This window comes from Triturus cristatus, chromosome 10 (genome assembly GCF_964204655.1).
Source record: "Triturus cristatus chromosome 10, aTriCri1.1, whole genome shotgun sequence".
Taxonomy (NCBI): Eukaryota; Metazoa; Chordata; class Amphibia; order Caudata; family Salamandridae; genus Triturus; species Triturus cristatus.
Genome location: NC_140593.1, coordinates 152,187,684 through 152,211,561, shown reverse-complemented (window position 1 = coordinate 152,211,561; position 23,878 = coordinate 152,187,684). Strand labels below are relative to the sequence as shown.

General features: G+C 48.5%; 1 protein-coding gene across 1 annotated transcript; it reads right to left on the bottom strand.

The window, feature by feature from the left end:
* Positions 1-1,692: 1,692 nt before the first annotated feature.
* On the bottom strand, positions 1,693-10,539 carry LOC146789081 (uncharacterized). Its single transcript, XM_085629984.1, has 10 exons — positions 10,392-10,539; positions 8,788-10,248; positions 7,907-7,999; positions 7,540-7,644; positions 6,823-6,932; positions 6,445-6,639; positions 5,154-5,316; positions 3,747-3,912; positions 3,162-3,256; positions 1,693-1,778 (listed from the first exon to the last, which is right to left on the bottom strand). The coding sequence occupies exons 1-10, from the start codon at positions 10,537-10,539 to the stop codon at positions 1,693-1,695; spliced, it is 2,622 nt and encodes an 873-aa protein (XP_085486110.1).
* Between the last annotated feature and the right edge of the window lie 13,339 nt (positions 10,540-23,878).

Sequence of the window (23,878 nt, the reverse complement as noted above, 5' to 3'; positions counted from 1 at the left end):
GAGGTGGCAATACAGCAAATCTATATATGTCAGTAATGGAACATATTACAAGTCACCTGTTATGCATTCTTTAGTTTTGATGTTTTCTATGGGGTAATTAGCTGGCAAAAACCTGTTCTCTTAATGGGCACCGATTGGAATTAGAATGTTTAGGGTTTGTTTCCCTTTCATTAATAATACCTCTTATAAAATAATGGGCAACGGTGAAGGGTTTTGGATTTATGTGATTCTGTGGCTGCAGCGTTTACTCCGTAATTTATCACATTTAACACATATTTGCGGATTTCAACAGAACCTATTGTGTCTACCTCAAATGGATAAAAATAATATTTTCAGAGAATGTGCTACATAATTTGCCTTTTATTTCCGCTTAGTTTTGATAGCCATGACACATATTTTTGTTCTCCCTTGAGCCTAATTCTAGTAGCCCAGACAATGGTAAAGGTCTGATGCAGAGTGCTTTTTGAGTCTGTGATTATGATGATGAAACCCATATTTCAATGAAAACTATTAAATATTTCCCAAACTTCATGGTAAATATTGGCTTTATACCACTGAATTTTGCACAATTATTGCACACACACACTCACACATACATGACACCTTTCTTTCACAGCTGCATCACAGGAGGATTCATGGTAAAGTGTACCCCTGACAGCAAAGAGAAAAGACAATTTCTATTTAAGGGCAATTTTATTTCAATAAATACAAACTCCAATATATTAAATAAGTTAAATACTATGTGTAGGTCCCTAAAACTCAAAATCTTCTATCAGGGATCCTTGAAGCTCCTCTCGGTTGGGTGGCAGGCACCATCCAGTGAAGCCAATAGTTCTGGTTGCAACAATATGGGATGTCTGGATCTGACAGTATTCTGTCACACGAACCTGGTGAGAGGTCTGACAGGACCAGACATCCTAAGAGTAACAAAATAAATAGAATTTTTCAACAACATCGGTATCAGCTATAAATTAAAATTCCTTTAGGGCAGAGGGTAAAAAAATACATTTATGGTATAATGCGAGTATTTACCAGTGGATGTATTGTTATGTTATATTTTGCAGCTTAAATAGCTAAAACATGACGGACATCAAAGTATGATTGTGCGTCTATCATTTAAATAGATATGGAAATACACAGTTTTATAACTTCATTTACACGTAAAACACAAAATACATTTGGATAAATACAGATAGAATGTCCCAAAAATAAATACGGATAAATACAGATGGAAATGGTCAAAAAATAAATACCATAAAACCGGGAACCTTAAATATAATGTACAAGCAAAGAACACAAACAGAATGCAACAGTATATACATTAGATCTGTGCCCCTGCATCCTGAGGGGCGTGGAATCGAGGATCTGTCGCTGTACACATCACCAAGCGCTGACTTTCAGGTCCATGCCCTGTTGGAGTGTGAAGGGTAGAAAATATCTGCAAATCAATCAAACTGAAGCATCCTGACAAAAAAGTATTGTGAGCTGTCTGTAAGAATGTCCGACTCCACTGCCGTCTGTAAGTCTGTTCTGGCAATGTCTTCCCTTCAGCTCAGGCTCGACGCGGATATCCAGCCTCAGATTGTGATACTTCTATTTCTGGTTAATAAAGTGCAAATGGCAGCTGGCTCAGGTCTTGTGCGGATGCTTCTGTGGTCAGTAGACCAAGACTTGTCGTGGCAAATGGTAGCCTCACACCTGCAAGTTCTTCACCCTCTCGAATGTCTGCATGACGTGGCTGGTGGGGACGCAGCCCTCCCTCACGATGCTCAGGATCCCTGGAAAGGAAGAAGCACAACAGCATGAGATTGAGAGGGCTTAGAGAGTTCTGAGGTCTGTGAGCAGCAGAGGGAAGGGAAGAGACAAGCATAATGAGCACAGTAGGGATTGGCTCCTCAGCATCCAATGGGTGATGGAGTCCAGGAGGGAACCGCCCTCTCACATGGCATAAATTGACTGGAGAAAGGGTGGGGTCTGCGCCCTCAAGGAGACATTGAATGACTGGGGCAGGGTGGGATATCATGGAAACAACAAACTGCTAAAATACAGACTCGAAATCTTTCACTGCCAAAATATCTACCACAAACAACAATCCCCCTGAAAAAATGTCGACCCACAGTAAACTCACTATCAAGCACTTGGCCAATAAATTCAGACAGGAGATGGAATAGTAAGTTAACTCTGTATTTTAATAATTATGGAGTGAGTCTCACTGGAATTAGGAACTTTTATCTGGTCTAATGCTCTTTAAATAGACATTTGTGTATATTTGTGTATGGTCAATATTTTGTAAATTTGCATGTAAGAATCTGTGATTCTGAGGTCTCTATTTTCAGATGGGACTAGAGTAAGGACCTTCAGGCATTGGGTAACTTGGGCGGGTGGAATTGTCCCTGAGAAAAAACAATGGGTTTGGGAAAAAAATAAAAGATCCCGCCTTGGGGAATATTCTCTTACTGAAGGAGGTTCTGGGTCCATGTGCTAACTAAGTCTGAGTGAATTTGTAAGCACTATTACTAAATTTGATGAATTTGCAGTATGCAATTTGCAACATTTCTTCTTTATTAGAGATGGTTTTGAGCATAAAATGCCTCCGTAAGAGACATTTTTTGCTGATTAAGTCTTCTGCCAGTATCTAACATGACTTTTTAATGTGCGGTATATGCTACCATGAAAATTTCATGCAAGATAAAGGCGAACTGAATTTCACACCGTTCGCGTAATTTTAGCAAAATTTTGTGAAACAAATTATGCAAGATGGTACACCAATAGTGCAGACTAATGATAAAGAGAAATGCTTGTAAAGTTGAAAGTAGGGGTCAGGATTTGGCAGAGGTAAGAAACCTCTGGTGGCATCCCTGCAAACTGAACACGCGCTTGGAGTTTTCCTCAGGGGCTCAATAAAGTGCATCTCTTTGTTACGCATTCATCTTAGCCCCTTTAATGCTTCAGCTGTCCATTCATTCTGGGCTTTGTAAGTCTGTATGCCTTGGACACCAGGAATCCACTGGATCCGGACTGTTTTTTTCCCAAATCTCATGGCAGGTGGGAAGGGATGGGGGGTGCAGAGCCCCCTGTTCATATCCAAGGATGCAACTGATCTAGTTTGGGAATAGCAGGGGACAGAGATGAAACAGAAACAAGCATTGTTTAAGACCCACCTTCGTCTATTCTCAGACAGTTCACCACCGTTGAGCCCACCATCTCGTAGGAGTCCCCATCACACAGCACCCCCTCCAGCTTGTGCCGTAGACGCCTGAAACACAGAGCAGAAATACAAAATCACTCATTTAAAGAAATAATCGACAAAGGCTCAGGTGCTAGGGATTAAGGGAAAGCCGGAGGAAGGCAAACATCTACCTGACCTCAAGCTCAACTAGTCAAACACACCTGTGTTTAATGCACCCACATATAGGCTTATGCCAAGCATCTCAAATACCCTAAAACATATGCGTGAGATATCATCAACACCCTTTTCCCTTCTTTCACCTTTCAGTAGCACCATTCTAGTCATATGGTTAAAAAAGCCTAAACTCATTCAAAATAGCTCACCGTCCATCAATACTCCAACACTCTTCCATTCACCTTTCAGAATCTTCAGCTCACGCCCTTCCACAATCCTTGCCCCTGCCCTCAGCTCCTAGCAGCCATCTAGTAACTCTCAAACCCCAGGCACCATCTCTTATGCAGAAGGCCCAATCACAACCTTTTCCTGATTTCAGCCCCTGTTCTGAATGAGTACTCACGAGATGACCATGTCATGGTGGGTGCTGTCACACTCCCCACTGGGATTGGCAGAAGTGATGGCCAGAGGGCCGGTCATGTCGGTCAGGTGGGCAGAGATAGTGTGGTCCGGCACTCGGATCATGATGGAGTCTTTGGTGCCCACAATGTCATAAGCTGGTCCAACTCCTACAGAAGGAGAACATAAAAAAATGAATCAGCAACAAGTCAGGTGTGAGTGATTGAGCATTTGAGTTTGACTGTATTTATTTTCTCAGCATCATGAACAGAGTTGCTGTACAGTGGTGCCTTCATTTGGTTGTGCTTAATCTGAGCAGATGTTTGAATGGTCTAGCCTCAGAACATAAAGAGTTGATGAAGGTCCTTGAAGACGTGATTGCTCTAGTTGTGCAGTGGGCACACATACTCCATTTAGTATGACAGAAGCTCTTCTAAAGCATTTCAAACAGACACGGTCCGTGCAGGAAACAGTGGTGGGGCCACGCTGGGGGGGTTTCCAGGGACGATGCAGAGGGGAAATTAAATAAAAAAATAATTGTCCCTCTGCATGGTCCCTCGATATCCCCCCAACGCGGCCCCACCGCCCCACAGCTGTTACCTGCACGGACTGCGGCTGATTAAAAAACTGTGAAAGGCATGCACACATTTGTTTGTTATATCTTGAGAGGCCATATATATGTAATATGTACATGCAATGGGTACATGAGATGCGGGGTCTGTGTGCTTTAGGGGTGAATGTGCATGTAATACCTGCATGAGATTGAGGTCGCTAAACATTAAAGGGGGGACTGCACCCTAATATGTATATGCAATAGCTGCATGTGATAGGGACCTCTACAGAGAATGGGGGTCACTGGACCCTGATATGCACATGCAATAGCTATATGAGATGGGGATCTGTAAACATCAGGAGGGTGAATGTACATGCAATGCCTGCATGAGATGGGGTTCTGTAGACATCAGGGGGTCCATGTGCATGTGATACCTCCATGAGATGGGGGTCTGTAGATATCAAGGGGTGAACGTGCAGGTAATATCTGCATGAACTGGGGTATGCATATATTAGGGGGGGCTAAATGAACTCTGATATGTACATACAATAGGACCTGAGATGGGGGGTCTGCAGACATTAAGGGGTGAATAGACCCTGATCTGTACATACATTAGCTACATGAGATGGTGGTCTATAGACATTGGGGGGGTGAAGTAATTCCTGCAAGAGATGGGGGTCGGTACACATGGGGGGGTGAATAAAGCATGATCTAGACAAGCAGCATATACATGAAGTGAGCACACCCCTGAATTTCCGCAGGCACAATTTCTGGCATTTGTAGCCCTCACCCCTCTAGCCTCCCCAGCCCACCTTTCTTTGACAAAGAAACAGCCCATGCAGAAGAGGTCACACGTACCCATCCTCTTCAGCCACTCCCCCTTCTGGACAATGCAACTGATACCCCCAGGGTAGACGCTCCCCATGAAGTCCCACAACAGGGGGCTGAACGGGGGTCTCACGGCCCGCAGCTGGTCCAGGTGGGAGATGCAGATACAGATGGGCTTCTCCAGGGGTCGGTCCTGCAGCGGATGGAAGAGAGGGAAGTAATGAATGGTTTAGAGAGAGATGGGGGAGGGCAGGGCCTTCAGACATTATGTGCAGGATGACGTGATACCTAAGTGACCTTAGACCCAATCACACCACCTCTGTAAATAAACTAAATGTCTCTAGTGCTAGCCAACAGATTGTACAAGTTAAAAGCCTGTATGGCCTTCTAATGACACTTACACCGTGACTCCTGATGTATGATGATTTATGTTGAACACGAGTTGTCTTTTGGCATTGTGACTGTTCTAAATATGTATCATTAATCTCAGATATTGATGCAAATTCCTGAGGTCTGGAAATCTGTTGATTTCCATACCCGTCACATTACCCACTGGACTGTCAATGTTATTGTTCCTTTTTACTGCATGTTTAAATAAATACAATCCTTTCCATTTGTAAGTACCACACAGCTCTAATTGTAGTTCTGTGTTTATATACTTATGTTGTTTGGTAGGGACCTATGTCTCGCAATACACTATTACCCTCGGTCCCTCTTGACACACAGGGTTGCCTTGTTCTTTGTTACTCTCTTTCTAATGTCCTATAGCAGACAGACACTGGCCACAGAGTTCAATGCAATGGAATCTGCACAGTCTGAGAATGCAGACTCACTGTGTAATCTGGGGCATTAGTATCTTTCTTGTGCACGTGATAGCATCTCGCTGGGATCTTCTGCCCCTAAAGCAGGGTTCTCTCCTGCGACTATGTGTGGACTGGAGCCCACACTTCCCTTATCACCCCCATCTCGCACTCTCCCCCAAAGTATGACAAGCTACCCTTTAACCTGGCTGCTTTTCTTTTTTTTTTTTTAAGTTTTGGAGTTGGAACTTTCGAGGCAGATATTACCATGAAAACCCTCACCTGCAGAATGGTTTTACCCTGTAATTTCCATGTCAATATATCCAACTGTACATACTCCAGGCTGGTATCACCACGGTAATCACACAGAATGGTTTTACCCTGACGTTTCCATGACAATGTCCCCGCCCACAGGGTGACTTCTAACTGTTCTAGTAAAAGGCATCCCTTATTCTTGAATGACAGAGCATCTGTCTCGGCCTCGGGTAAATTCCGCCGGAAGTTTACTCCTCGGTGCTCACCTTGATGGTGTAAATCTTCTGGATGGCCTCGGGGTGTTTGCAGGAGGCTGCCAGAGCGTAGACAGTGTCTGTGGGGACCCCGCACACCCCACCCTGGTCCAGCAGGGCAGCGATGGTCCTTAGACTGCTGGTGCGATAGGAATCGGGGCACACGCAGGAGTCCGACGCCTCAACTTTCTCCTCTGACTTCGTTTCCTAAAAGTGCAAAGAGCAGACAAGGGGTGAGACAGCGCCACCTAGAGCTGTCCTTGAGCAGCACATGCACATCCCAAAGTTAGAGAACTAAGATGGACTGGTTATTTGAGAGACACATTTATCGAACTGAGTGTTAATTTAAGAATAGTTATCGTAACATATTGCATGTACTTATCACTGTACCTTGAAGAGAGGTGGTCCCATGGGAATAAGATCCTTGCTGAAAATGCAGTTTCCAAGAGATGCCGCCGCTCCGTAGATACAGACGACACTGAAGACGGACAATACTGTGACTGAAAAAACACACAAAGACGGGAAAATTAGACTTTAAGTTTAATATTATCAACAAAAAAAGAGGCGCGTGCTGATCACGTTGATGTTAAACCAAGACAGGGGTTCCTTCAGGAGGGATTTAAAAAAGGTAAATGCCACCCAAGACGATAAAATATAAACATAAAACATAGATTAATTTTTCACTCTACTTCGGTCTGTATGAAATTAAGTGTGGTAATGCATTTAAACTGGTACATGAACCCCTGTCTTGGTTTATACTTAATTGCCCTGGTTCCTAGGGTTATGGGGCTCACCCCAACTCTTCGTATTATAACAAGGAGATGTTAAGGCAAAAGTGGAGAGACAGATAAAAAACACTAAGAAATGTGGAGGTCTGGCAGAGAACCAGACACATGTCAGGGTTGTAACTGACTCCATTCGAGCCAGGCTTGTCAGGCACACTCCAGTCCTTTCTACAGACCACTTCCCTTTAGCTCCCAACACATTACAGGTGGACTCGGGATGGCACTTGATAGAAATTGCCTGTTTATCATGAATTAACCCTTTGGAGATCACTGACATGCATTAACACACAAGAGGAACCCACAGTGGAAGATGTCCACTTACTCTCGAGCGCGAGGGGCAGGCATTCCAAGGTGAAGAGCAGGAAACAGACCATCACCGTCTCCATCAGCAGGGCGAGCAGCACCAGCACCACGTTGGCATAGGCGACTGTGGAACAAGCAGAACAGGATGGCGTCAGATGTCGGAAATGACATATTTCAGAGGTCAGTGGGGGTCACAGTTGCTCAAGTCTTTAGATGAGGACACTACGATGCCCCAGAACTATGGACCTATGGTGCATATGGACCATCGAGTGACAGACACCGGCCCGAGCCCACTACAGCCGGAAGCAGCTGCTGTCTGTCAGGGCACCTGGGCCTCAAGTATTCAACAGAGGGATGACTTGACATCGGTATCCGGAGAGACTTACCCAAGGACATCAGGAAGACATTGATGACCAGGAAGGTGACGGCACCAACAGTGAATGCACCATAACTGGCGACGTGGATATTCAGCAGGGGACCTGGAGAGGGAAGAGAAGGAGGAGCAGAGGGTTAGTCATGGATGAAACAGAACATAGGAAGGAGCTCTTCCTTCAAAGGCAGGAGATGGCTAGGAGTAGAGACAAGGGATGAAGGAGGACCATATACTGTCCAACACCTCACTTATCTAACAGCCAATCATGGTGCTAGATATTGGCTTCTGATGATGTGTAAAACTGTATCTTCCACCTCATCCTAAACAGGTGCGCCCTGATTTGGTGAAACACACTTCTCGAAACACCTAATCCCAGTTTAAGTTGTTTTCTCGCATGTGTCAGAAAACAAGGGATAATTTAATTCTGGTAAATATGCCCCCGGGTACAAGAAATGAGCAGTTATTTGAACAAAAGTGATAATAACTATTGGTTCTTCCCACAACTGGATTATCAACAATAGTTTATCCAGATCCATTAATAGTTCCATAAGTCATTAGTCCGCTCCTAGTGACCACCAGCTGCACTCCTCTTCCACCCTTTGCCCTCCACCTGGCAGCCATCACATATGATCCCTACCAGGTACTTCTTCAGGTCACTGCTTAAAAGGACCCCCAGTCAGAAAAAGAACTGCATGTGACATCATCAAGAAACTACCTGCATGCATGGCTACTCCAAATAAAACTAATAACCAAAAATATACGTCACCCCCACTGCCCCTACTGGTATGCCTTAGAATCTAAACCACACAGAAGCTTCATGACACTGGATCCATAGGACTTTTCGGCAAACATTTTGCACATTGTAAAGAATAAGATTAAGAGATCACAAGTTACCTGCAAGTCGTAGCCACGCCCATGTGGCCCATACAGCAGCATAACAGAATGGTAGGACCGACCCAAATCTTCGACCTCTCTGGACCACGATCCTGCAGACGTACAACTGGAAGAGAGCGCCAGGGATCAGCACCCAAGGGATGGAGAGGTGGGCTCTGGTAGGGTCATCGAGGGACCCCTGGATGGCAGAGAGTGAGGCCAAGCCATTGCAGATGAAGAAGAGGGCATCAGGGAGCTGGCATCTGGTAGTGCTGACCTCCTGGCCCTCCTTAGACCTGCTGGTGACGCACTTCAGGCACAGCAGCAAGTCCTGGAGCATAGCCGATGACATCACTTGGGGTCCAGTAGAGATCAACGACTTGTCAGCGATGGAGTTAATGAGGCTGGCAAAAGTGGCGTAGAGGGAGGTGGCTGTGTAAATGCTGCAGACCACTCCGAAGAAGATATGGGATCCCTGGAGTGGAATCTGTTGGATGGTGGAGACAGTGAGGAGGAGGAAGCATGAATTCTGCAGCACCTCCAGGAGGTCTCTGTTGAGGGACATCAGGCAGAGGAGGCAAGCAGCGACCAGAAAGAACCAGCCCCCCACCATGCCCGCTCGGCTCTTGTCCACATTGTCCCCCGAGAGGAGCACCGTGAGGATGAACTCTTCCCAGGACATCAGCAACCAGAACAGGCTGTGGAGTCCAAGCTTGGTGGTGTGGTAGACGTCTTCTCTCAAGTAACTGTAGTAGCTGGCGCAGAGCTGGGACAGCGCATTGATGCTGACCCAGATGGCACCAATGTAGAAGGTCTTCATGTACCCAAAGGAATAAAAGGCAAAGATGAGCGAGGCCACAGCGTCAGCGATGTGTCCCAAGGCCATGGGCTCAGCGTACTTGGAGTTCTTCTTGGTCTCCTCCCCGATGCCACTGGAAGAGGTGCTGTTGGCCGAGCCCAGAAGCAAGACGCTGAACATGGGGTTCCCGAAGCCTGGAAGGACATTCCTCTGGGTCAGGCCCTTCAGGAGCAGGGCAGTGGCACCATAGAACCCAAACAACACAATGAGCAGCTCCAGGGTCCCCGAGACTACCAGCGCCCACTGTCCGAAGAGCCCCACTGCCTCGAAGACCAGTGTGAGGGTGATGGCGCCAAACACGGAGGGCATGACGTAGTTAACGGTGGCCGAGCAGAAGGAGAGGATGAAGGCGACGGCGGTGTATGCCACCAGCCCTGCTACTGCGCTCTCGCTGACCGGAAGAGGGGAGGCAGCCATGATGGTCTGGCTATTAGAAATGTTCAGGGTTTGTGTGGTGTTGTGGATGGTGGGATACGCTCCCAGGACGACACGTGTAGCCCCATAGCTGCTCCAGAGGGCGGCGAATGCCACAAAGGCGGTGCTCCCCAGGTGATCGTACTTCCGGAAGCACAGGAAGCCAGCAATGAGTTGTGTCAGTCCTCCAATCAGGATGAGATGGACCCCTGCAAGAGATAACACAGGAATTGTCAACACGGGTGTGTGTTTCTGTGTGCGCGAGTGTGTACCCCCTCCCTCCAAGTGTCCTATACATGTTATCCCAGCGCCACCTGTAACCCTTTGTGTGATCTGTGGCTGCCACACTCACCTGCCAGGATGTTCTCCACCCCTTCAGCGTTCACTTTGGTGTGGAAGGAAAAGAAGTTCTGTAGGGCCACCAGGAAGGCGCTGATGACGTTGGCGAGGAAGCCCATGACCGATGGTTCACTGTAGTACACAGAGGCGAAGCCTTCCATGGTGAGTGGTAGACCTGGGGGAGGGGAGAGAGGTCAATAGATAAGAAATTAGCCACAGGTGAGAGTGGGACAGGAGGTGAGAGGGGCAGGAGGTAAGAATGAGATGGAAGACGGGTAGCTGGGAAAGACTCAGATTAGATTGGTGCACGAGGTTAGATGGGGAACAGGAGGTGAGACAGGAGCCAGAGGCCTAATATCAGACAGAGGTGAGAGGGGAAGAGGATGTGAGAGTGGGACAGTGAGTGAGATGGAAGTCGTGAGAGTGGGACAGTGAGTGAGATGGAAGTCGTGAGAGTGGGACAGTGAGTGAGATGGAAGTCGTGAGAGTGGGACAGTGGGTGAGATGAAAGACATGTGAGTGGGAAAGTAGGTGAGATGGAGGAGACATTTGAGAGTGGGACAGAGAGTGAGATGGAAGAGACATGCCAGAGTGGGACAGTGAGTGAGATGGAAGAGACGTGAGAGTGGGACAGTGGGTGAGATGGAAGACAAATGAGAGTGGGACAGTAGGTGAGATTGAAGGCATTTGAGAGAGGGACAGTGGGTGAGACGGAAGACAAGCGAGAGTGGGACAGTGAGTGAGATGGAAGGCGTGAGAGTGGGACAGTAGGTGAGATGGAAGGCACATGAGAGTGGGACAGTGAGTGAGATGGAAGGCAGGTTAGAAAGGGGCATTGGGTGAGATGGAAGACATGTGAGAGTGGGACAGTGAGTGTGATGGAAAACGTGAGAGTGGGACAGTGAGTAAGATGGAAGACGTGAGTGGGACAGAAGGTGAGATGGAAGACACATGAGAGTGGAACAGTGGGTGAGATGAGAGAGACATGAGCGAGACAGTGTGTGTGATCAAAGACTCTTGGAGGAGTGGGACAGTGGGCAAAATTCGAGCCAGAATTCAGATAGGAACCGGGGGAGGGGGGGTGGTGAGTGACAGGTAGTAAAATGAGAACAGACACTGAAGTCGGTGCAGGGGATGAGATGGGGCTGGGCAGTGAAACTAAGACTAGGGCAGGAGATAAAACGGAGCTTAGAGGTGAGAACAGTAGCTGAAATTTGGTGAAAGTTTACGAGGTGAGACCAGTTAAAGTTAAATGTGAACCAGAGGTGAGATGCACAGAGAGCGGGCAGGTGGAGATCGGACAGGTGTAAAGTGAGAGCCAGGCAGCCTGTCGATCAGTGTAAGGCGCCACACTGTGCAGTCAGAGACATCTTAAGGATTTTGGGGGCCCTGGGCCAAACATATTTTGGGGGCCCCTGTGCAGAACAGCTTTGAATTTATGATACAAATTGAGCCCCTGTTTCCCACGCAGTTTCCGCTTCCTCAGCTGCGTTAGCGATCTAGTTTGCATCATGGGCATTAGGCTATATTTTCCCCGATGTAAACAGATGCGCGCAGCTGACAGCGGTAGGATTTAGTGTTCCCTGCCCTGCTACTAGGTTTTTAATACTTTTTAACTTGTATATATGTGGCTGAATTACTCTGTGCTTTTTAACAATTTCTCCTACCTATGCGCACTTGCACTTTACTAGATTCTGCTTGCCTACACCTCCTTAGCTGCTCCGATTCACATCTCGCTTTTCCTCCAGTCCTTGTCCGCCGCGGCTGATACACCGATTGAGCGGAGGGCTGGGGCTACTATTGGGCCCCTCACTTCCGCCGTCACAGTTTCCGCTTCCTCAGCTGCATTAGCGATCCAGTTTGCATCATAGGCATTAGCCTAAATTTTCCCGATGCACACAGACGCCCGTCAGCATCCTGGAGGCGTCCGGCGCCAGCCATGCTGCCCAGTTCCCCCCCAGTGAGTTTCTTCCACTATATTACATTAGGGAAAAACCGCTTAGCCTTAGGCGGCTACCATTATGTCAGTGTACAGCGGCTGATCCGAGCTTGGAGGTAGACTTTCAACGCAATAAGTGCAACTGGTCTCCTCCAGTCAAGGAAACGTGTACCCAAGATCCTCCCACGCAACAATAAGTGTAAAAACAATAAGAAAACAGAGGACTTAAAGGCCACACTTTTAAATTGTCGCTCCATGCAAATGCATGAACCACACATTTAAGACCTACTTTTAGATGAACAGCCTTATCTCTTATTTCTCACTGAGACCTGGCTGTCTGAATCCACCAACCCTACTATCACCTCCGCCATCCCTACGTGTTATAAAATCCTTAGGAGGGAACGACCGAGTGGGAAGGGGGCGGTGTCCCCATAATTTACAATAAAAAACTAGACTGCTCTCCCATCCCGATGGAAAACATTGAGGGCGCAGAGTCCTTAGGCTTCCGCTCAACCTTATCCCCCCATCATAGCAAAGCTGGTTTTCTGATTTACAGACCTCCCAGTGCAATTGGAAATTTTATTACTACGCTTAATACATCCACCACCTCCCTGGCCTTAAAATACAACAACTGCCTTGTTGTGGGAGATCTCAATATACATATGGATAATAGAAAAGACCCTCAAACAATTTCCCTTATTGGAGACGCTGCAGGCCTGCAACATGTTTCCATGTATTTCTTCAGCCACCCATGAGAAGGTCCATACCCTCGACCACATTTTTCACAACTTTGACAGATCAGTAAGCTTACTTCTTCTCATTACCTGGTCTGACCACCACCTATTAAAATTCATCATTCCCAACTCTGCCACTGCCCCTCGGGCTAACGCAGGGCAGAGGGTCCCTAATTACAGGACATTCCATAAAATATCCATCCCAATGTTAGTAGACGCCCTCAGTTATTCCTCACCGGAGCGGTCTGGCTGCCCCGACTCGGACGCCCTCTCAATAGATTCATGGCTCCGAACCAACATCGGTGCAGCGGTATCGGTGGTTTCCCACTCCTCAAAGAGGTGGGCCCCACCAGCTCCATAGTTTTACGGTTCCCTTAGATGTAGCAAAAACAATTGTAGAAAAATGGAACGGAAATGGCGTAAATCCTATGCACCTTAGGACAGGAAGGTGTATAAAGACACCTTAAAAGCTCATTACATTCTCGTGAAGGCAGCCAAGAAAAACTTCTTTCAAACCAAGATAGAAAATGCCCAAAATAAGAGTAAGGAAATCTTTAGCATAGTTAAATCCTTTACCGCCCCGAAAGCCGGGACAAAGGAAGGGCCATGCACAGAAGAATGGTCTAAGCAAATAGCTCAATTCTTCCACAAAAAGCTCTCTCGTGATCAAACAAGCATTCACTAACATCTCAGAGGAAGAACTGACCTTCTACCTTAGTTCTAATAACAAATTTCATCTCTTGGATCCTCCATCTTTACTAGCTTTCCGTGAGTTTCAGCTTGAAGAATCACTGACCCTTCTCCAAAGCATTAAGTCTGGCTCTCCTATCGACCCATGTCCAGCGAATATCCTGAACCTATTAGCTCCCACCATGAACCCCATGGTAAACCAGCTCTTTAATGCTTCCCTCTCCTCAGGGAACATGCTGAAATTATGGAAGAATGCTAAGATTCTTATACTGATAAAAAAGGCTAACGCCAAACTGACGGACCCTGACAACTACAGGCCAATCTCCCTTCTTCCTGCTCTCTCCAAAGTATTAGAGCAGCATGTAAACAAGGCCCTCCAAAAACACATTGAAGATGGGAAGCTGCTTCCTGAGTCCCAATCCGGTTTTAGGGCTATTTACAGTACGGAGTCCGCTTTGCTGGAAGTGACTGAATTTCTCAAGGGTAAGCTGGACCAGGGAGGCAAGGCTGTTCTGATACTGCTCGATCTGTCGGCGGCCTTCAATACAGTCCCACATGAGAGGCTCCTGGAGAGACTTGCTAGCATCGGCCTGGGGGGACCGCCTTAACATGGATGTCATCCTTCTTGGCAAATAGATCTCAGGACATCTGGCTCCCCCCTTTCTTATCCCCGGTTCCGGCCATGAATGTAGGTGTCTCTCAGGGCTCCATTCTCAGTCCTACCCTTTTTAATATGTATCTATCCCCCCTTGAGTTTCTGGTAGAGGAAGAGGGCGTCAAAATAGTTTCCTGTGCTGATGACACTCAGCTGAGTTTTACATGTGAAAAAGGAACCAACTTTGACGGGCAATGATTAGGACTTTCCTCACAAAGGTTTTTAACTGGCTTAAGATCAATCAGCTGAAGTGCAATCCTGACAAAACTGAAGAAGTTTTCTTTGGTAATCCAGAAACGCTCTTGGTGACAAAAAGATCAGCCACCCCCGCCCGCAGAAAAGGAGAAAGTCAAAAACTTGCGCTTGCTTTGGCATGCTCCGGATGCCAACAAAATTCCTGCCACTGTTACCGCTTGAGAGTAGAAAGATTTTGGAGCAGGCTCTGATTACATCAAAGCTTGACTATGTCATCAGCTTGTACCTCGGTCTTCCCAAATCCATAATCCAGCGCCTACAAGTGGTACAAAATGCGGCAGCCAGAGCCATCCTGAGACCTAAACCCAGATCTAGTATGACCCCTATTCTTAAGTCTCTACACTGGCTCCGCATAAAGAACAGATCGACTTCATAGCGATGACCATCTTCTTTAAAGCTTTCCATGGCTTAAGAGCCAGCTAACTAAATAAGCGCGCTAGTTGCTACACAACATCTAGACCCCTAAGATCTTCCAATGCCAACCTGGCCATCGTGCCTAAAATATGCCATGCCTGCACTGGAGGCAGATTCCTCGCCTTTCTAGACGCAAAATTGTGGAAAAGACTCCCGGAGTTTCTGAGACTAACCACAGACCTACTCTCTTTCAGGAAGAACTTAAAAACCTGGCTTTTTAATAACTGATGGGTCTTTCATGAATGTTTTCCTCCTACTGTCACTTTTTGTGACGCACCGGCAGCGTAAAAAATGTGCATGTTGCACACTATTTACAAAGTGACGCATCTTGGCAGATGCGTCACTTTGTAAACCCCTGCACCGCATTATACCTGCGCCAGGTATAATGTATGCAGGGTGGGTGTTACCCCGCAAGAAGCCTTGCAGAAGTGGCGCATTGAAATCTATGAGAACTCAGTGCGCCGCTTCTTGGACCCCATTGCGTCAATATCTTACCCCTGCCTCACGGCAGGTGTAAGACTGATGCATTCTCTTTCACGTGGGGCTGTCCCATGTGAAAAGACACATCGCTGGATTTGTATCTATTTTCAAACACACCCCAGCAATGCATCACTGTTGCGCTTACAGATATGTCAGAAATACTGACGTATCTGTAACTCCTTGCGACATGATGCGTCATACAGTAACTATGGTGCATCCATCATGTCGCAAGGAGGGCGCACTAAGAATTGACGCATCCCTGTTTTCACACAGCGATACATCACTTCTCATAAATAAGGCCCTAAATGTGTTTACAGCCAATATTCAGGGATAGTTATGTGTGTTTTAAATATTGTACCACACCAGCAGCTCACCAATATTACTGCAAATAATCCCTGTGATGCCCTCTCATTTCTTATATGTTAGGCCTTGTTTGATATAAAAGAAACTTTTTTATGTATATTGCATGAAACATAAACACAACATTTCTCTGCAAAATGGCTGTACTAGACTCTCACACACCAGCTACATAAAAAATAAAGTAAAGGAAAACAGTATTTAAAACAATCTGTTTAAGAAATTTGCAAGGTCATGAGGGCAAAAGTCTGGAGAATGGAGATGACTGCCAGGGGGCCCCCTGAAAGGCTGGGGCCTGGGGCCAGAGCCCACTTGGCCCATGCATTAAAACGTCTCTGTGTGCAGTGTGGAGAGACAAGGACAGGTTGCTCACGCGAAACCGTGTAGGCGTGGGCAGGTTGTTCACAAGAGGAAAGTATCACAGAGATGGAAAGTTTGTACATACCGAGGGACGGGAGCTCTGTTTTCCGTCACGGGCCGCGCCTCCGTTTTCTTTGAGGGACCCTTGACCCTTGGGTGAGGGTCGTCTAGCTTCCTGTATCCGAGGGACTCTCCTTGAGGATATGGTCTGGAAAGACGCCCTGTGACGACCGGTCCTATTTCTGAGGTGTACTCTGTGAGGGACGGTCTTGTCCCTGAAGACTCGTTGTGAGGGTCGTTTTTGTTTGGGGTGCTGCGAGGGTCGTTCTTGTTTGGGGGTGCTTTGTGAGGGTCGTTCTTCTCTCTGAGGAGTGCTCTGTGAGGGTAATTCTTGTCGCCAAGGGGTGCGCTGTGAAGGCCGGTCTTGTCTCCGAAGAGTCCGCTGTGAGAGTCGTTCTTGTTTGGGGGTGCTGTGAGGGTCGTTCTTGTTTGGGGGTGCTCTGTGAGGTCCTGACCCCTCAGACAGCAGCTGCTCCTCTTCTGCTTGTTCTCCGCTCGGGCAGGTTTTATACAGTCTGAGGAGGGAGGGGCTGGTGGAGGTGGTGGGGGGGGGGGGGGGAGCCCTGGAAGGTGTGTGGAATTTCCCCCTCGTGTCTCTCCATCCTCCCCGTCACCTCACCCGAGCTCCTCCCACTCCAGGAGGCTCGAGAACGACCCGAAACTTTTATTTATCTTGAAACAAAGTTTAAAATACAGAGATTTCTCTTCCTAGGACAAAGGTCCCCGAAGACAGAGTGGAATGTAATAAAATAAAACTAGGGGTACATAAGGTAGAGCTCGAGAGATTAATTCATATTTAGTTTGAGAAATGTATATTTAGAAGTTATTTTTGTAATAAAGATGATGGTGGTTATTAATATTATTATATCCAAGGCAGGTCTGGGCGACGAGACGCAGTTCCCACAAGGACAAAGTCCGCGCGTGGATTGTCCCCCGCACGCGCTGCCGCGAGCAGGGGTTTCCTCGTGAATACTCGTGGCAGCGCCGTAAGGAAGTGAGTCTGATTGTGAGAGAGGGAGTGAAAGAGAAGCTGGCTCATCCTTTCACAAGAAGCTCCCAGTGGTGACTTCACGGCTCAAGCAGAGGACCCACGCCCAGAATCAGACTTGTGCAGTATCATGGTGGTGGCACCAGGGCTGGGTGTTGTACTGAGACCTTCGACCTGATCACTCATTCACAAGGGGGTAATTGTGGTGACTTAAGGGTGCAGGGAGTGAACCCTCCCCAGGAGGACACCTTCTGCAATCAGATCAGAGTGGCTGTACCAGGAGGGCAGGGAGTGGTACAGGGTCTGGTGCCTGGGTCACACATTCAGAAGGAGCTCACTGTGGTGACTTAGGGGGTGGACCCCCCCCCCCCTCCAAGGAACAAACTTGTACAATGAGATCAGAGAGGTTACACCAGGAGGGCAGGGAGTGGTACAGGGACCAGTGCTTTTTTTTTTTACAGAGTTTTATTTAGCGCGAACTTGACGAGCACCAGTTGCGTTACATTTTTGTTAGGCGGGGGAGATTAAGTGATTTGCCCAGAATCACAGAAATTGAGCGTCCTTGCCAAGACTCGATTAGAGGTCGACAGCCCTTGCTGTTAGGCCAACTCCTCTCCTGCTTGGGTCACACATTCACAAGGAGCTTCACTGGTGCCCTCAGGTGTGTGGGAAGTGGTGCCCAGGTATGTCCTTCACAAGAAGCTGAGTGTGGTGACATCACGAGTGGGGGAAGTAGTGCCCAGGTATGTTGTTAACGAAGTGCACTGTGTGTGAAACTCGCAGTGTAGAGAGAGAGGTGCAGGACCCAGCTATGCCTTTCACAAGGAGCTCAGCTCACTCTGGTGACATCAGGAGTGCAGAGAGAGGTGCAGGACCCAGCTATGCCTTTCACAAGGAGCTCAGCTCACTCTGGTGACATCAGGAGTGCAGAGAGAGGTGCAGGACCCAGCTATGCCTTTCACAAGGAGCTCAGCTCACTCTGGTGACATCAGCAGTGCAGAGAGAGGTGAAGGACCCAGCTATGCCTTTCACAAGGCGCTCAGCTTACTCTGGTGACATCAGGAGTGCAGAGAGTGGTGCAGGGCCTTGGTATGCCTATCAAAGGAGCTCATATGGTTCTACCGGGGTTGAGGCGGTGATACAGGTCCTAGACATGTCTTTCACAAAGAGGTCTGTGTGGTGACAGCATGGGACACAGGGAGTGGTGCAGGGCCCACGAATGTCTTTGACAAGCAGCTCCATATGGTGAGACCAAGGGTGCGGGGAGTGGTGCAGGCCCAGGTATGTCCACGATAAGCAGCTCCATATGGTGAGACCAAGGGTGCGGGGAGTGGTGCAGGGTAGGCCTGGGCAAAAATTTCGTTCCGTTCGCGGAAATTGCGATAATTTGACATTTTTGCGTTCCGCGGAGAGCGCGAAAATGTCAAAAATTCCGGTTTCCGCAGCTTGGCGATAATTTGTTTCTTGCTCGCGCTGTAAAATAATACATTCTCGCGCGCGCGCGATCGCCTTACCTGAATCCCTGCGTTCGCCGACAAGTTTTCTTGATCCGGTCGCGTTCTCCATGAGATGTTGTATTGTTTTTAGCCATTTGCGCTGTCTCGCGACAGTTCGCGCCCGCAGTGACGTCATGCGTCGCGCGATCACGTCTTTCTTCTCGCGATCATGCACCGCGAGAACAACTCAAAACAAGATGGCCGCGCCCGCAAGCAACCACATGGGTAAGTTGGCGACCCGCAACCATGCAGAAAATCTCGCGAACATGCCGGAAAAAAACTTCCGCATCTTCGCGATATTTCTGCTTGTTTGCGATAATTTTAAACATTCTCGCGATAATTTGCGAAGGTTAATTCCGCAAATTCCGCCCACCCCTAGTGCAGGGCCACGAATGCCTTTCACAATAGTGAGACCAAGAGTGCAGGGAGTGGTGCAGGGCCTTGGTACGCCTATCTAAGGAGCTCATATGGTTCCACCGAGGATGAGGAGGTGATACAGGTCCTGGGCATAACTTTACAAAGAGGTCTGTGTGGTGACAGCAAGGGACACAGGGAGTGGTGCAGGGCGCATGAATGTCTTTCACAAGCAGCTCCATGTGGTGAAACAAGGGGTTCGGGGAGTGGTGGAGGCCTGGGTATGTCCTTGCTAAAGACCTCCATGTGCTGTGAAAAAAAGGGAAGCCGGAGTGGTGCTGGAGTAGGTTACGTCTTTCACAAGGAACTCCATGTGGTGAACAAAGGGGTGCAAGGAGTAGGGCAAGACCTTGTCATGCCTTTCACAAAGAGCTGCATGAGGTAACATCAGGAGTCAAAGCACTGGTGAAGTCCCACATGTGTGTTTCACAAGGAGCTCCATGTGGTGACATTCAATTTGAGGGAAGTACTGGAGGTACAAAGAACTCTGTATGATGAAACCAAGGGGCACGGGACTTGTGCACTGCCCAGCAATGTCTTTCACAAGGAGCTCCATGTGTCACACCAGAGCTAGAAACAGTGACATCAGGAGTGCAGGGGCTGGGCCACGACCAGGCATGTGTTTCACAAAGAGCTCCATGTGTCACACCAGAGCTAGATACGGTGACATCAGGAGTGCAGGGACTGGGCCACGTCCAGGTATGTGTTAGACAAAGAGCTCCATGTGTCGCACCAGAGCTAGAAGTGGTGACACCAGGAGTGCAAGGAGTGGGCCACATCCAGGTACGTGTTTCACAAAGAGCCCCATGTGTTACACCAGAGCTAGGCATAGTGACATCAGGAGTGCAGGGACTGGGCCACGGTCAGGTATGTGTTGCACAAGGACCTCCATATGTCACACAAGAGCAAGATACGGGGACATCTGGAGTGCAGGGACCGGGCCACAGCCAGGTATGTGTTTCACAAGGAGCTCCATGTGTCACACCAGAGCTAGATACGGGGACATCTGGAGTGCAGGGACTGGGCCACAGCCAGGTATGTGTTTCACAAGGAGCTCCACGTGTCGCACCAGAGCTAGATACGGGGACATCTGGAGTGCAGTGACTGGGCCACGGGCAGGTGTGTGTTTCACAAGGAGCTCCATGTGTCACACCAGAGCTAGATACGGGGACATCAGGAGTGCAGGGACTGGGCCACGGGCAGGTATGTGTTGCACAAGGAGCTCCATGTGTCACACCAGAGCTTGATACGGGGACATCTGCAGTGCAGGGACCGGGCCACAGCCAGGTGTGTGTTTCACAAGGAGCTCCATGTGTCACACCGGAGCTAGATATGGTGACACCAGGAGTGCAGGGACGGGCCACGGCCAGGTGTGTTTCACTCATAGAGCTCCATACTGTGACCTCTGGAGTGTAGGGGGGCATGGCCTCGTACAGTTCCCTCAACAAGATCACTCTGGGTGTCCCTCCTTTCCATTCTAAATCTCCTGATTTTATCACAAATATGCAATAGATTTTTACTGTAAAAAAATTCGCCCCTTTCTTAGGGTTCATGTGAGGTGAGATCTCCGAAGCAGAGGGGCGCAGACGGGAAGATGGGGCTCACTCCGGGAATTCCCCATAACTTTCAGCTCCCTTTGGGAAGTTCCATCTCTTCTGGGGGCGGAGGGGTGTTGAAGTAGCACGGGACTGACATCTCGGCTCCTCAGGGGACCCTACTCAAGGCCTTTGTTTCGGGACAGAAAAGACTCCGTCAATTAACATAAGACCTCTTCATTTAATTATTTGAAAAGAGGGGGCACGTCATTGCCGACGTCAGTGCGCTTAAATATCTGGTAGCGTATAATAATTACAAGCAAGATAGACTGCCGAAAGATAAGAAAAGACAAAGCGATATTTGTAAGTAGCTCCTTACGAGAGTTATCGTGGGACAGCCCCTCCTTCCCCCACCCTCTTAGACACAGCTCATACCCTTCTAACCCCCTCTCCTACCTTACATTATATACGGTCAGTTTTGTTTTATTCTTTTGTTTTTCTGGGAACGGGAAGATCACGTGATTTGCCTAGAATCACAGGATGGTGAACAGACGCTGAGATCCAAACCTGGTTCCCCAGGCTCATAGTCGACGGCTGTGTTCGGCCACATCTTCTCGGAACTCCAGCAGCTGTAGGACACACGGCTAACTCTAGCATGGGTTACAGCGGGGAAGTGTTTCACATTTTACACACACTGCCCTGCTGAGCCGGGTGTCATGTGTGCCCCGTATATATTGACATGTGTGTCGTTTGTCGTGCTCACAGTCAGAGCCAGGGCTGCGATGGGCACAATGAATAATAGCTAATGTCTTAGATCTGCACTTTCTTCTGATAGTGACTTGGGCCCCTGCCATTATTTGCTGAGTCTGAGCGCATGCGCTGCCGCATGTTTGCAGAAAGAGGAAAACACCTGAGTCCTGTCCATCTTCGAACCCCTGACGTCACTCTCCGTGTCTGAAGCCTGTAGCGGAAGCAGGCCCGGCTCCAGGAATTTTTATTTGGGTGGGCCAAGGGTGCATTTGGGTGGGCCACTGTGGGCTCGATTTATCGCATATATGTCTGGGCAGGCCTGCTTCAGGGCCCTCCTTTATCTCTTCTTAGTCTTACAAGGCCCAGTAAAACGCACTCTTTTCCAAATCTCTTTCTAAATATTATCACTCTCAAAAAGTGTTTTTTCCATGTAATGTCCCTATGATGGGAAGAGGAGGTTTCTGAGGTGGGAGTATCAGGCAAGTGACACTTCTCGGGCTCCCTCTGTGCGAGTCTTCAGGGAGAATCCCTTTTCATTACCACCTCCACCTGACCCCGGACTCTCCAACGCACTCCCTTACAGGCTCCCTCTGTGCAGGCCTTCAGGGAGAATCCCTCTTCATGACTACCTCCACCTGACCCCGGACTCTGCAACGCACTCCCTTACAGACTCCCTCTGTGCGGGCCTTCAGGGAGAATCCCTCTTCATTACTACCTCCACCTGACCCCGGACTCTGCAACGCACTCCCTTACAGGCTCCCTCTGTGCGAGTCTTCAGAGAGAATCCCTCTTCATTACCACCTCCACCTGACCCCGGACTCTGCAACGCACTCCCTTACAGGCTCCCTCTGTGCGAGCCTTCAGGGAGAATCCCTTTTCATTACTACCTCCACCTGACCCCGGACTCTCCAACGCACTCCCTTACAGGCTCCCTCTGTGCGAGTCTTCAGAGAGAATCCCTCTTCATTACCACCTCCACCTGACCCCGGACTCTGCAACGCACTCCCTTACAGGCTCCCTCTGTGCGAGCCTTCAGGGAGAATCCCTTTTCATTACTACCTCCACCTGACCCCGGACTCTGCAACGCACTCCCTTACAGGCTCCCTCTGTGCGAGCCTTCAGGGAGAATCCCTCTTCATTACTACCTCCACCTGACCCCGGACTCTGCAGCGCACTCCCTTACAGGCTCCCTCTGTGCGAGCCTTCAGGGAGAATCCCTCTTCATTACTACCTCCACCTGACCCCGGACTCTGCAGCGCACTCCCTTACAGGCTTGATTATCCACTACTCCTCTCCAGTGCACCTTATCTCACAGCTGACCTTGGGCCCCAGCCCCATATCAGGCACCATCAGGCTCCACTTTCATTTTTCCCGGTAAAAACATTAGTAAAATCCACTTCAAACTTAAAACATTGAATATAGCAGTAAATATAATTAGCACACACTTTAAAGTATGTTCCACAGTGGCCCCTATGACCCAACTGCTAATTAAATAAACAAAAACAGAAAGGCCATGACAGGGCCGGCTTTAGCGCTGATCCGAAAGTCTTTTTTGGTGCTGCACCAATAACCTCTTTCTCCGTAAATAATCTTTACAACCACTTCCCAACAGTGCCCCCTCATCCCTCCATGGTCCCCCTATTGACCACCTCCTCGGATTCCCTCACTGCCACCCTCCACTAGTGCCCCTCATCTCTCCGTAGCCCCTCCCCCTCATGACCTACTCCCGAGACTCCCTCACTACCACCCTACACCAGTGCCCCTCATCTCTCCCTATCTCCCCCCTCCACCCCTCCACCCCATGGCCTCTTCCTGGGATTCCCTCACTGCCACCCTCCAGCAGTGCCCCTCATCTCTCCCTAGCTCCCCCCTCCACCTCATGATCTCTTCCTCGGATTCCCTCAGTGCCACCCTCCAGCAGTGCCCCTCATCGCTCCATAGCCCCTCCCCCTATAGACCTCCTCCTCGGATTCCCTCACTGCCACCCTCCAACAGTGCCCCTCATCTTTACGTAGCCCCTCTCTCATATGCATTTCATTTGTTGTACAGCGCTACTCATATCAGTGTAGTGTGTGTCAGTACTTTACACCACGCACACATTATACAGAGACAACGAATCATACAAGTATGTAAATCAGTCTACAGGGAATGTCACATAAGCCAATGAGGATTCCAAGGTGTATGAATCACATGTCATCCATACTGGTGAGCAGTATATTTTAAGAGGGTTTGGTCTGGAGAAGCACAAACTCGGGATTTAGAGAGTACTCCAGTGGTTGGGGGTTGGCTTTACTGATAAAAATGTATACCTGCCCAAACATACTCATTTTAGAAACTTTAGAATAATAAAAGACTGAGGAAGTTCTAACTATA